General features: G+C 39.7%; 1 protein-coding gene across 1 annotated transcript in view; it reads left to right on the top strand.

Annotated features, from left to right (window-relative positions):
- Window positions 1-10,012, top strand: part of LOC128861436 (uncharacterized) — an 89,068-nt gene extending 79,056 nt beyond the window's left edge. The window contains exons 8-16 of the mRNA XM_054099572.1: window positions 5,291-5,482; window positions 5,543-5,949; window positions 6,013-6,228; window positions 6,304-6,637; window positions 8,203-8,469; window positions 8,543-8,726; window positions 8,862-9,068; window positions 9,152-9,353; window positions 9,449-10,012. Coding sequence (XP_053955547.1) covers window positions 5,291-5,482; window positions 5,543-5,949; window positions 6,013-6,228; window positions 6,304-6,637; window positions 8,203-8,469; window positions 8,543-8,726; window positions 8,862-9,068; window positions 9,152-9,353; window positions 9,449-9,554 — 2,115 coding nt within the window. The 3' untranslated portion in view covers window positions 9,555-10,012. The remainder of the gene's footprint in view (window positions 1-5,290; window positions 5,483-5,542; window positions 5,950-6,012; window positions 6,229-6,303; window positions 6,638-8,202; window positions 8,470-8,542; window positions 8,727-8,861; window positions 9,069-9,151; window positions 9,354-9,448) is intronic.
- The last annotated feature ends 3,900 nt before the right edge of the window (window positions 10,013-13,912 follow it).

Below are 13,912 nucleotides of genomic sequence, written 5' to 3'. Positions count from 1 at the left end.
TTGTACGACAAAATGCAAATGTTCACATTAATTCTACTTCAATATCAACATTTTATGGTTAGGGTATTACTAATCCACAAACGCTGTAATGTCGCGGCTATGTTTATAGTTACGGCTATGGCGTTACGAGTATAGCTACAGCACCTCTAATTGAAGCTTGAGTTAGATTTGCTAGCAATGACGGTTGCTCCAAAATGGTGGGACATTTTGCATGCGTTGCCAAGAAATACTATGTTTTTCTCTCTTTCATCCCTAGACCGGCTTATTTTGAGTACTTCTCTAAGCTAGATTGGTGATTTTCTATGTACAGTTTGTGTCAGAAGAAAATAACCGATTTTTTCTTGTAACTTCAAGATATATTTCGGGACTTTTTAAGCGGGACCCTTCTTTGTGAAAAGGGAATAGATGTGAGTATCAGCACCATCGAACGTCTACTGAAGTAAGCGATCATATCCTACCGTCCCACAACATCAAAACCACTGCTCTCAGAAAAACACATTGAGGAACAACAAAACAAGAAAATGGCGTCACAGTATTCGGCTGGTCTTTCCAGTCCCCAGACGCAACCCCCTTTGAAAACGTATGGGGGACTATGAAAACGCATCTTGTCGGAAGGCCAGTCCATGATTTAAAGCAACTCCTGCTTATCGACGAGCTACGCAGAGAAGCTGGTTCAAAGCATTAAGAAGATGCCAGGCTGTACTGGACAACGAAGAAGGCTACACGGCTTATTGAGTAACTGCGACTCGTAGTTGTGTACATACATTCATGTAAAAAGTTTTGTACATACTTTCATGAATAATTGCGGTTCCTTTTTTCTGACACAGACTGTACTTCTGTCGCTGTTTTTTTGATGAAAATACAACTTTATTCTGAAAAAATTGTTACAAGTGAATGATTGAAAGTATTGCCCATCGCTGGCTTCTACTTTTTCCTATCTTTCTGGTACATCTCTTATACCGCCGCGGTAAAACTGTTCATCTTTTGAGGCTATCCACGGATCAAACCATTTTTTGATGTCATCATATGGATGGAACTGCTGGTCAGCTAGACCATGCGCCATCGATCGGAACAGGTGATAATCGGACGGCGCAATATCTTGAGTATATCGCGGGTGGGGTAGGATTTCCCTTTTCAGTGCTTCCAGGTAGGTTTTAACGGGTTGGGCAACGTGAGGCCGAGCGTTGTCATGCTGTGCTTGGCTCAATCGCATCAATTGAAGTCGATGCGGATCCCCAGTGATGGTTTCGCTTGGTTTTAACAGTTCATAATAAATCACACCAACTTGGTCCCACCAAATACAAAGCATAACCCTCGCAGAGTGAATATTCGGTCGAGGCGACGACGTAGAAGCATGACCGAGCAGTCCCCATGACTTTCTTTTCTTTGGATTGCTGTAATCAATCCATTTTTCATCACCTGTCACGATGCGATTAAGAAAACCCTTACTTTTTTTGCCGCTGGGGCAGTTGTTCACAGGCGAAAAAACGACGTTCAACATCCCTTGATTTTAACTCATAAGGCCCCAAGTCCCCTATTTCTGAATAATTCCCAAAGCATGCAATCGCTTGGAAATGGATAGACTTATAATATTAAATTATAATTTATTATAATAAGTTCTGTCTATTGGTATTTACAAACTATGAACGTTTCGCTACAAGCGTGCAAATGTTGTAGTAGAAAATTTTAGCGATTTTACTCAGTAAAGCTTAAATTAAATTTAAAGATTTTTAGCATCCAACTTTCAAACCCCACTGCTAACTTTATATACTATTTACGTTAGCAATTACAAATTTGATACATAGATTACGCCAGTAACTCCTTTGCCACTTTGTCGCCTTTTCTACGTTTTGCTTCCCCTCCTTTCACCATTATTTTCCACACTACACGTGTGAATAATGGCAGTTGGTACAATTTTGCTCATTCAGCAATAAAACTTGATGGATGGCCGGCAAACTGTATCGGCCGCACTGCAGCGCATCGTGCAACGCCAGCATCTTCTTTACTGTCCAGTAGCAGGGCAGACATTAGCTCAGACAAAAGCAGATGCAGTTTGGCGCATCTATATGACGAGCGAGGATCGACAAACGCGCAATTCAAAGGACTAACACACTCATGAATAAATACATACATATATACGTAAATAAAATGAATGTGAATTCTGTCAAAGCTATACTGCAACGCCTAATTGATATTTGTGCGTGGTGAATCAAACTATTTATCTTCCGTCTTTTGTTGTTTAATCAGCAGAAGCGACAAACTCTTTGCAATTATGGCAATAGAATAATTATCTAAATGATTAGGAAATTATATTGGTGGAACTATTTGAGTTGTTAGCACAAACATTTATTACGCTCAATAAAAATACTTCTAATAGGTGGTTAACTGGGAGATATTCCGTAAATATTATTAGAGGTAACGTAATTCAATTTCTTGGCTCATCGCTTTGCATTTGGGTACAATGAGCCCATGATATTTCAAAGATTATATCAACATATTTTTCATCATAAGTCACACAGATTCGTAGTATTTGGAAATATTTTCTAATTACTGTACTAGCCACTACTAAGGCTCGTGTAAACATTTTTATTGACAGCAAGGCAACGCTCAAGGCGATTCTGGCGTCTCTCAGTTCATTATGGATATGTGTAACATACGCACAGATTCCTTTCCAATTATCAGCTGAATTCAGCATAAAGTCTGCAATATTTTATTCGTTTAAGATTTCATAGGTTTCGGGAGGTAGCGTGGAAATTGGAACAAGACAAGTTCAACAGTTAGCCCAATCTGGTGAACTGTCATAAACAAATCTATGGAGGTATTTTCTAAATACCGCGAGCCCTGACAGGAATTGAGTAAGGTAATAATTTGACACCCCCGCCCAGGGTAGCTTTCTAACCACAACGTAAGAGTGGGTATTAACTCGTGTGCCCATCTGCCTTTAAGTGATCTGTTCCACCGCTTTTGCCAATAAGCGATCGAACGACATCTTTACATCTTGTAATTTGTTTACGCCTTGCTCTACAGCCGTGTTGTGATAAGTACTCGTGTTAGAAATGAAGACACAATTTTTTCAAAAACATAGTCACTTTTTAGAAAGATACACTTCTCCCAACACTCCGACCATTTCTTTAAACCCTCCAAAAAATAGTATTTATCAAACTCTCCAAAGTACGGTTCTGTCTTGGCGTTGACTTCCGTGAGCCATTTCTTCATGTTAAGGAACGAGAAAAAGTCGCAGGAAGCCGGGTCGAGGGATAGCGCAATTCATGGAGTTTGGCGGCGACAACTCCAGATGAATGTGCTGGTGCGTTATCGTGGTGGAACAGCACCTTCTTTTTTGCCAAATGCGGCGGTGTCTCTCTCCAGTGATCGTTCTTCCTTTTTCCATGAGAATGACGCCATTCGCATTCCAACTATCCTCGCCTTTTTTGGACCAGATTCACCGAGAGAAATCCATTGTTTTGATTGTTGCTTAGTTTCTGATGTGCAATGATGAATCCAGGTTTCATCAACGGTGACAACTCAAAGCAAAAATCCTTTTGGATCTCGCTTAATTTCCGCATCCGCTTTTTGCTCACCGTGAACAATCGCGGCACCTCGTCATCAAAAACGAATTTTCGCTCACGTTTTTTGTTGAACCAATATCTAATTGACAACATCCAACTGTGCTTTTATCTCCTCGAATTTTTTTCCCATCCAAAAACAAAAAGCGAATTACCGATCCATCTTGGCGAAAATCACGATACATGTCTTACTCGAACAGCTCCCAAATCCAAACTAACCTATCAATCAGTCTGAAATTGGTTTTGCCGTCGTTTGATAGATGGCTGCACACGATGCTAGCACCAACTTCCCTCAGGAATGTCCTCTTTCATCGGGTAGTTATTGAACCCCCTTATATACTGTCTTCATTTATTTTGCCAAAATGTCAACCAGAATATGGCCCTCAATGACGAAGGAAGCGACATCAGAAATTGTGGGGAAGTAATAGATTGTCCGCAAAGCACTTAGCCGATAGATGGATAAGAGTTCTCTTGAATGGCTTTTTATGTTCAATGCTGAGAACCCTACTATGGCTAGGGCCACCGTTGTTTGGGATTATTTGTACCAGATAGGTCTGCCCATTCGTTGCCTTTTTCATAGTATTTTCTGAGTTTTAAAGTTTAAACATTTACCTTCATAAATTCCCGCTGCTTATTAAAATCGCATCAGTTTTGTGCTCAGCTAATTCCAAGTGCATGGATGAAACCTTGATCCTATTTACAAATTCCCTGACGATCCTCGTGGCTACCGTAACACGGAGGCACTCTGGATGAACTACCACTGTTATTTTTTAGAAATAGACAGATTTTGTTTTCATACCCGGAAATTTCTACAGATTACCACGCTAGCAGCCTTCTATAAAACCATTCCATAGACGGTGTTAATGGGTTGGTATATTACGGGCGCAAATGTATTGAGTTAAATGGAGATTATTCTGAAGACTAACAGTGCATTTACTTTTCAATTCTGATTGTAGCATTTTGCGGCTAAGGATATGTTTAAAATGGATATGTTTTATGCACTTTTAAGAGGTGTGACAGCCCCAAGGCCGCAAAGTAAATCGTTTATATTTCAGGTGTTAGTTTTGTATGTGCAAATTGGATTGCCGCAAGCTATAAATCTCAATTTCGCATTTAATCGATGAGTGAAGGGTTAATTATTCACAAAATTGCACCTACACACCTACACAATCCTACTGCATACAGATTTGCCTTTCGGCAAGAACATCAATAAACAAATGCTTTTGTACATCTAAGTTTCTGCGACATGTTCTTCTTAAGTATATTAGCGTAGACTAACCTTTATCTTGCACACTGCTGTAAGCCGTCTCCTCTATGCACTCATCCTATGAACGTAAAATGTTTAAATATTTTTCTAGAAAAATTGCATCGTCTAGTGTAGCTCAATGGAAATATCGCACACTCAATCAGAGAACACTTGAAACCCTTTAAATATTTTGCACTCTGTTCTTTGAGCTTAAACTACTTTTCATTGCCTTTCAACTGCAAAATTAAGTATTTGTTTAAATACTTAATAGTAGTACTTAAAGATCTGTATAGCAGCTAACTATTTCCAATTCAAGTATTTTATATGAACCTTATGTCTTCACCTCATTTTTTACTATTTTCCCTCGCCTATGTGTTTTCCTCTTTGATACCACCACCTTCACCAATCGATTGCAATCTCTTTAATTACTTTTGGCTCCAACGCTTCGGCACAATGGCTAACTTGATTATTTTTACAGGACTACGTGACAGTCTACGATGGCTACACCACGCGTGACCCGGTCATATTGAAGTTTTGCGGTGGCGGGCAGGCAGTGCCATCAGCAGTCTCTAGTGGGCCTGAATTGCTGGTGGAATTTACTACTTCGCCTTTTGGTACATTCACTGGCACATCTTCACAAGTGTTGCCGCTCTATGGCTTCCAATTGGATGTATGCAGGGCGAATATTTATATAATAATAAAGTAACTTCATTTTCGCAATATTTTTTAGGTCGAGGTGATTTTTGTAGATATAATGAGTCCGACGTATTCGAAAAATAAAAAGCCATGTGAATTTTGGATACGCGGTGCTGGACGCGGTATACTTGAGAACCCCAAGCATTCGCTGGCGCCTAACACCACCTGCCTTTACCACTTACAAGGTATGGGCGTTTTTAAAACGTTCGATCACTTAAGTTTGTCCCGCCGCACTAGCACACAAGGCATGAATCAGCCGCTTTCACGTTTTAAAGTATGGATCTCAATGATGAAATTCAATTTGTATCCCGAATTCGGACAGATTGATGAGACCTCTGTGGGCGCGATTGGTGTACTGCAAACGCATGAGGATTGTAGTGGCATGCTACGTATCTGGGATGGCGCCTTGAGAGAACCACCCGCATGTAAGGACCTCAATTGGTAAGCAATCAAACAAGCAGCGTATATTTTCTGTAATAAAAATATCCACGTAACCGTTTGCAGTGCGAGCGACACACCCTCACACCCGCTAATCTCCCAGTACAGTCACAATTCCACAAGTGTTATTGCGCGTTTTTGTCGTGGTACCATACCGCGTACCTGTGATCGTTCGAACATTAACGAAACCTATGCACGACCCTGTACGGTCTCTGAAAGTTATGTCTCCAGCAGCGATAGCATTACATTAGAACTTAAAAACAGTGAGTCGACAGTATTGCGGTAAGTTGGAAACTGAAGATCTGTTCGTATGTACGTATAAGTTGATTTATTTGATGGGTAATTGAATACTTTCAGTCCGCTGGAATTCAAATTGAAGTACGAGTTTATCGATCTGCATCAGGATGGCCTTCCGCTGGCTGGTGGTGAGAACGACTGTAGTCGCAAATTCGTCAGTAGTCTCATGGACCGCAAGGATCCAGCCATTTTTCGCAGCGTACGCAATATATTTCTCTTTGGACGCGGCGGTACACGTAATTTAAAATGTATCTACAAGTTTGAAGGTCAACGAGGCGAACGTATACGCATCAAATTGCGAAAGGTGACCACATTAAATCGGCCATGTATGTCGCGCGTAGACGAGGATATAAATCGCTCATTTTGCTACGGTAATACGAACGCACGCATTGAGGTGGGTAATATTACGAATTGCAAATTGATTCAAGGTATGGATTCAAATAGAGAAGAGTTGCTTAATGGATGCACTCCAAATGACATTTTAAGGAGACACATAAAGTATGAAACTGGCGAGGAAAGTATCCACTAAAATATACGTTATAATGCCAAAGAGGCGAAAAGGGTACTACTACTAGAGATGGTATTAAAATAAAAAAAGATTTTCAGCTTATTGACTCTTGCACCCAGAAAAAAGGCAGACAAACGCCTGCACACTGGCCGATTAAGGCAATCCTTGGGAAGCTTTTCGTTGCTCAATGGAAATGTAGAAAGTCAGCACAAATCTGGTTCTCAGCTACACCAATATCAGTTTTACTCTGCCTTATTGTATAAGTTAAACTTTCGGCTAAGGGGTTAACAAAAAAAAATGACTCCGGACTAGACCGGTTTTTGGTGGTTGCTTGATGTTTTACTACTGAACTTACAAATTAGTTTAATTCTAATATTAGGACTAAAAGCTAAGACCATGTGCTTGCAACGTGACCGGTACTTTGCTGAGTAGCGTTTCCCACTGGAACGCCAATCGGTACTTTGGTATTTCCTCAATGACTTTTTGGTTGCGCGTGTGGAGTTTTAGATTACCATCATCTTTTGGTTGAATCGTGTGAAGCATTGCGTTAGGTTATACCAGTTTAGCTATATAATATACCGGCTTCTGTACGGTGCGAATGGGTTCGTGCGTCACTACGATTCGAAAGCCTGGACATGAAACACCAAACAAGAAAAAAGTTGCCAATTGGTAAGCAATGGCAAACCTCTGAGTGAATTTCTGCCATAGAAAAGTCCGTTAAAAAAAAAATCTGCAATTCGGAAACAGATTGAAGCAGAGACATAAAACTGTAGGTCCCTCCATATGGGGAAAAACTTCAAGACGCATACCACAAATAGCCGAAATACCGAACTCGGCCAAATAACCTACAAGGGATGTCAGCGCCAAAATTCAGCTGGAACTAGAGTAAATTTTTAGGCGTAGTTACTTGAATATCAAGTATATTTGACTTTGAAGTTCTAATGTGATCTGATTTCAGACCCATTCTTGGTTCGTGCAAGTTTATTCATTAGTGATGAGACTGGCATCTTTCGTATTAAAAATATTTTCCCCCTTTCTCTTTTGAGCAGATTCATACTGGACTAAGATGTTGAGATGTCTTAGAGACTCTTCTGAGAATGATCGTCAGGGACCATCCCAATTTATGGCGAGGCTTAAGATTAAAGCAGGTTAAAGGTTTTTTATTGAGATTTTAAATTGTAGGAAAAATTTTTTAGCATTTCGTATCCTTTCATGAGGATCAAGTATTATATTCTCTTTATGTGACTTTAAAATATGTAGATTATTGCCTGCTGGGCCCGAAAGCGTCATTCTTCGCTTGATCTCAACTGCAGATAATCAAAGAAGTAATTAAAACAATAGAGGGTGCGAGTTTTAGTATTTTTTTAATGCTTGATTTCATAACTCCAACAAAAGTTAGAAAATCATGTAAAAATAAATTACCAAAATTTCTAATTATGCATATCTTTCAGATCTTCGAACGACCCTATCATGACTCAATTTTACTGCCACGCGGCTGCCTCTGCAATTCGTCGAATTCTTCACATCTGCCTGTGGAATATACGTCCACTAGCCGTGATCTCGAGGTGCATTTTACTGCAATTAATATGACTACGCTTGACGATCCGGACGCCATTAACTTTGAGGGCATGTTTGAGTTCATCAAAGGACCAGCGAATTGCAAAGATGGACGTCGAAAGTTTGGTCCTAGTGGCACCATACAAATGACATTCGGTGATGTGAGTATGACTGGCTTAGAGTTTTCGGAGAGTAAATACTGTTGACACCTTTTAATCTTCTTTCCATTCACAGATGGAATGCCGCACACGACCTTGGCTAATAGAACCATCGAATGGCAACAAATTCTTATATGTACGCCTAAAAGCAATATTCTTGCGTAAATACAATCCGAAGAAGGCGATGAATACTACCATTGTAGGCACAAGCTCATATCGGTGCGAAACCAAAGCTCGAGTCGTGCTAACAACTTCTGAGGGTAAGTGAAAATGAGCTCTACCAAGTTGTAGAGAAACGAAATTAAAGTGATACTGAACTTTTCGTACATTATTTTAATTTAATTTTAATTTTATATACATTTCTTTAATTTTAAATATATATCTTGATAATCTAGGTTTGACTATCACCGCATGCCCGCTGTCGCCTGACTCAAAAGCTTACGAATTTGTGGAAATTTTCAGCAGTGGCTGGAATGAGCGACCCATTTACTCAATCTCGAATCGTTCCAAAGCCATTAGCGTCGAGTATCTACGTCCTGAGAATGGTGACTTTACATTCAATTGGATGGAGTTGGTTCCTAGACCAGTATTAAGTATAGCAGGTGCTTGACAATCTCCATTACCAAACTCTCATCTCCCAAAGCAAACCAAAAATGTATTCACTTTTTATTTTACTTTTTTGCAGAAGACTGTCAGTACAAGTGCTCCGAATTGGGAGCTTGTGTTAACGCGAGCATTTGGTGCGACGGCATTGTACACTGCCCTTCCGGTGACGATGAGACCTTCCTACAGTGTTCGGCCATTATGAAACTGCCTACTGAGATATTGGCCACTTTGTGTCTCATTATCGTGTTGCTGTGTTGCGCCTTTGCCGCTTTCGCATACAAGTGAGTACTACTGCTCCCAACACCCTATTCACAGCCTAACCTAATTCAAAGGACAAACGAAAAATCTCATTTAGGCGTTTTAATTTCCATTGTAGAAAAATCAAACGCAAATTTCGTGGTTCATCGGTACTACAGACACGTCTCAAGTCACTAAGTTCTATGGATACGGCCGTGCTCGATGAAAAGGAGGTGATCTGCTGACAAAGCGACAATTCTGTGCGATATGTCGAAATCGATCGTGTTACCACAGTCTGACCACTTTCGATGGAAACTTCAAAAATCGTACAGAATTGTGCCCCGGAACGATTCAAGATAATACTAAGCCTGACAAAAATTGTTCGATTATTCGTTTAAATGCGAAATGACAAAAATTACAAAAGTAACAAAACTAATATGTATGTACGTGTACGACCCGATTCACCTGTTTTTATGCATTTGAATTTTATTCAAAATTTCGTATGTAAGTTTTTACCCGTATACTATTACAACTACATATAACTGTCGTCTCTATGTAATGATCTCTGTAATGTTTTGAAAAGGAAACACTCAAGAAAAGTAAAACTATACTTTTTTACAACTAATTTTAAGCTGCAAATGAAGGCAGTAATCGAATCGAAGGAACACAAACAAACATTTTTTTACATTAATGCATATGTGTATGTATATCCTAATCTAATTATATAATATAATGAACAGATGTACTAGAAAGAATTTTGTATGTGGGATAATACGTCACTGGATAAAGCTTTAGACTCCACTATAAAATCATATGAGTTAAATACGAGTAAGTTTATACGAGTACTGTGCGCCACTTCCAACCTCTGCTAACGCTGTGCGTTGCTTAGTTCCAAACTTTGTGTAGTAAGCGTTAGGGTAGGCTTTAAAGAAACAACGAGGTAATATTTTATTCCATAATAGTTAAGGCATACATTTTATATCCTCACGAGTATGCAGAATTAGATTTTAGTAATTAGATTTTTAATATCAGGTTAACAAAGTAGATTATTTATTCAGTATGCTATCTGAAAGCGTCTTCTTCTTCTTGATTGGCGCGATAACCGCTTGCACAATTTTGATCGAGTTTAACAAAGCTCACCAGTCGTTTCTTTCTCGTGCTAATCGGCGACAGTAGGGCCCACCAAGTGAAGGCAAGTCCTTCTCCACTTGCTCTTTTCTCTTTCTCTACCTCGACAAACTGATACCAGATCGAATACTTTCAGTGCCGAAGGTTTTGTATACATTTCGGATGAGATGACCCAGCCAACGTATCCGCTGGATCTTTATTCGCTGCGCTATTTCTACGTCGTCGTAAAGCTCATACAGCTCATTGTACCATCGCCTGCGATATTCGCCGTTGCCTGCGGTTGCAAAGGTCCAAAAGTCTTACGCAGAATCTTTCTCTCAAACACTCCAAGCACCGCTTCATCGGATGCTGTCATCGTCCAAGCTTATTCGCCATACGGTAAGACGGGCATGATGAGACCCTTGTAGAGTGTTAGCCCAATTCGTCGTACTACTCAATTGCCTACTTAGTCCAAAGTAGCACTTGTTGGCAAGAGAGATTCTACGTTGAATTTATAGGCTGACATTGTTATGGGTGTTAATGCTTGTTCCTGAATAAACCAAGTATCTTACAACCTCGAAATTATAACTGTCTACAGTGACGTGGGTGCCGATACGCGAGTGCGCCGACTGTTTGTTTGATGACAGGAGGTACTTCGTTTTGTCCTCGTTCACTACCAGACCCATTCGCTTTACTTCTTTATCCAGTTTGGAGAAGGCAGAACTAACAGCACGGTTATTAAGGCCGATGATGTTAATATCATAGGCATACGCCAACAAGTGTACACTCTTATAAAAAATTGTGCTTGAGCGATTAAGCTCTGCGGCTCGCACGATCCTCTCCAACATCAGGTTAAAGAAGTCACACGGCAGCGAGTTCGCCTGCATGAAATCTCGTTTGGTATCAAACGGCTCGGAGAGGTCCTTCCCAATTTTGATTGCGCTGCTGGTGTTGAGCAACGTCATCTTGCATATTCATATTCGTTTTGCAGGGATTACAAATTCAGACATCGCGGCATACAGGTAACTCCTTTCGGGCAAATACAGCTTTAAAATCAACAAAGAAATGGTATGTGTCGATTCTCCTTTCATGAATCTTTTCCAAGACTTGGCGTATTGTGAATATCTGGTCGATGGTAGACTTTCCAGGTCTAAACCCACGCTGATAAGGTCCAATCAGTTGGCTGACGATGGGATTCAGCCTTTCACACAATACCCTCGCTAGGACCTTATAGGCGATATTTAGAATACTAATCCGCGCGATAATTGGCATAGATTGCAGAATCACCCTTCTTATGGATTAGGCAGAGCACACCTAAACTCCAGTCGGCAGGCATGCAATCCATATTATGCATAGGAGCTGCACCTTACCAGCTCCTCGCCACCATGTTTGAATAGCCCAGCAAGCAGTCTGTCAGCTCATGCGACTTTGTTGTTCTTTAACCTCGTTAGCGCTATTCTCACCTCGTCATTGTCGGGTAGCGGAACGACAGTTCCGTCGTCAGCGATTGGGGTATCGGGATCTTCACAATCTCTGTGGCAGGCGTACTTGTCACTGCTAATCAGGTTTGAGAAGTGTTCCCTCCATAATTCAAGCACGCTCTGGATATCAGTCACTTGATCGTTGTGCTGCTAACTTAAAACTGAACGTCAACTATCTCATCCTCCTGACGTTCAACACTAGTTCAGAGTTAGCCACGAAGTGTATGGTAGAGAACCATAACAGATCACGCAATACGCGCTCCAAAAGCGGTCCTCGTCTGCGTGTGACATCACAAACAAACTATGTAAATACCAGCGATGTGTTTACATTCACGCCATGATGCCATACATAATCAGTTCATTTTTCAATTTATTAAAGAACAAGTAAGGAATATTAAATTCAGTATGAACCGAACTTCATACAACCGCCCATATTTTGGTAAATTTGGGTTGGCTGTTAATTTTTGAAAGTAAACTAACTCACAGACAATGAAAGTTATAGCTGGATACGTCAGACAGATGAACCGAATTTTAGTGTTTATATAATACAAGAGTGGGCGTGGTTTTATTCGATACCATTAATATTAATGTTGGATCTAAATAAGGTGGGGAGCACTGCGAGTACGAAGTGTGGGTGAGTTGCATTAAATCGTCATTGATGCATTTAGCCAAAAGTGGGTGTGGCATAGCCCTTATTTCAAAACTTTCATTTACGCCAAATTTTATATTTTTTATTTATTTATTTATTTATTTTTTGTTTTTATTCATAATTCTGACCAAATTTGAGTAATTTTTCATTATTTATAATAGAGCAAAAACGTAATTACTTTCTTCAAAATTACCGTTATATGGGAGGTAGAGCTAGTTATTGCCCATTTTTGAAATTTTCAGCACCAACATTCTTTGGATCAGCTGGAATAGATGTACCAAGTTTCATGGTTGAAAATATATGTGGTGAAAAGATTTTTAGAGGTGTGTTCTTTAACAGAACGTTACTCGGCTCTGAGCGAATTTGAGCGAATCAGAGGCATCACTTTGGATGTGTTTACAAAAAAACTGAGATTGCGTTGGTGATATACTAGGAAAAAAATCAACCAATGACACTTCGTTGCTATCTGCACAACGACTGATTGGACGAGTGTGTGAATGCATGTGAAATGATCGTGTAGAACTCGGCCGCCGAATCTCCCATGTGACATGGCAGCCGAAGTTCCCCTCACTATTTTCTTCATTTCTTGCAACACCTTTTTTTAGTTTTTCACCTTGTAAATCTATCATCCTAGACTGAATAATATTAATTTTCACACCAGTTATCGTGCGCACGGACGGATAGACATGACGAAATCGAGTCTTCTCCTCATTCTGAACACTCTACCATTCATATATATTATATGTATCTCGTTTCCTTTCTGTTGCTAGTATATGCAACCGTTATATGAACAAATTTATAAAATCCTTGTGCACAAGCGCGTGCGAGTATAACAAATACGAACCTGCGCAAAGCGTAACGCGACCTTTGCCCGAACTTTTAATAGAAACTAATTTCCCCTGATTCCCAGTGATATGCAAAATCGGAAAAGCTGCAATTTCAATGTGGTAAAATTGTAGGCCAATTTAAAATGCATACGCATACACTCACACATACTTACTTGCAGCAGAGAAATGGAGTGCATACGAATACAAATCATGCCTACATACACAGATTAACATTAAGTAGTGATAAATAACCTCCGGTACTTTGAAAACCCATGATGTAAACTCATTGTGAGCTACATACATACATAAGTTTTTAGAAACTCGTAGCATTTATTATGCGACGCACAACACTAAAAATGATATAACTAGAAATATTAGTAATCAATACAAATTAAAGAAATACAAACAAAATATAAAATATGTATTTAATCAAAGATGGATGTCCCGGTGCTAACACAACTACTTAAACATAATTACGAAAAATAAAAAAAACACTGCTATTATTACAGTTAAAAAAGAATAAAAACAAAAACAAAAAC

This window comes from Anastrepha ludens, chromosome 4, assembly GCF_028408465.1.
Source record: "Anastrepha ludens isolate Willacy chromosome 4, idAnaLude1.1, whole genome shotgun sequence".
NCBI lineage: Eukaryota > Metazoa > Arthropoda > Insecta > Diptera > Tephritidae > Anastrepha > Anastrepha ludens.
This window is presented reverse-complemented; position numbering and strand designations above follow the sequence as displayed.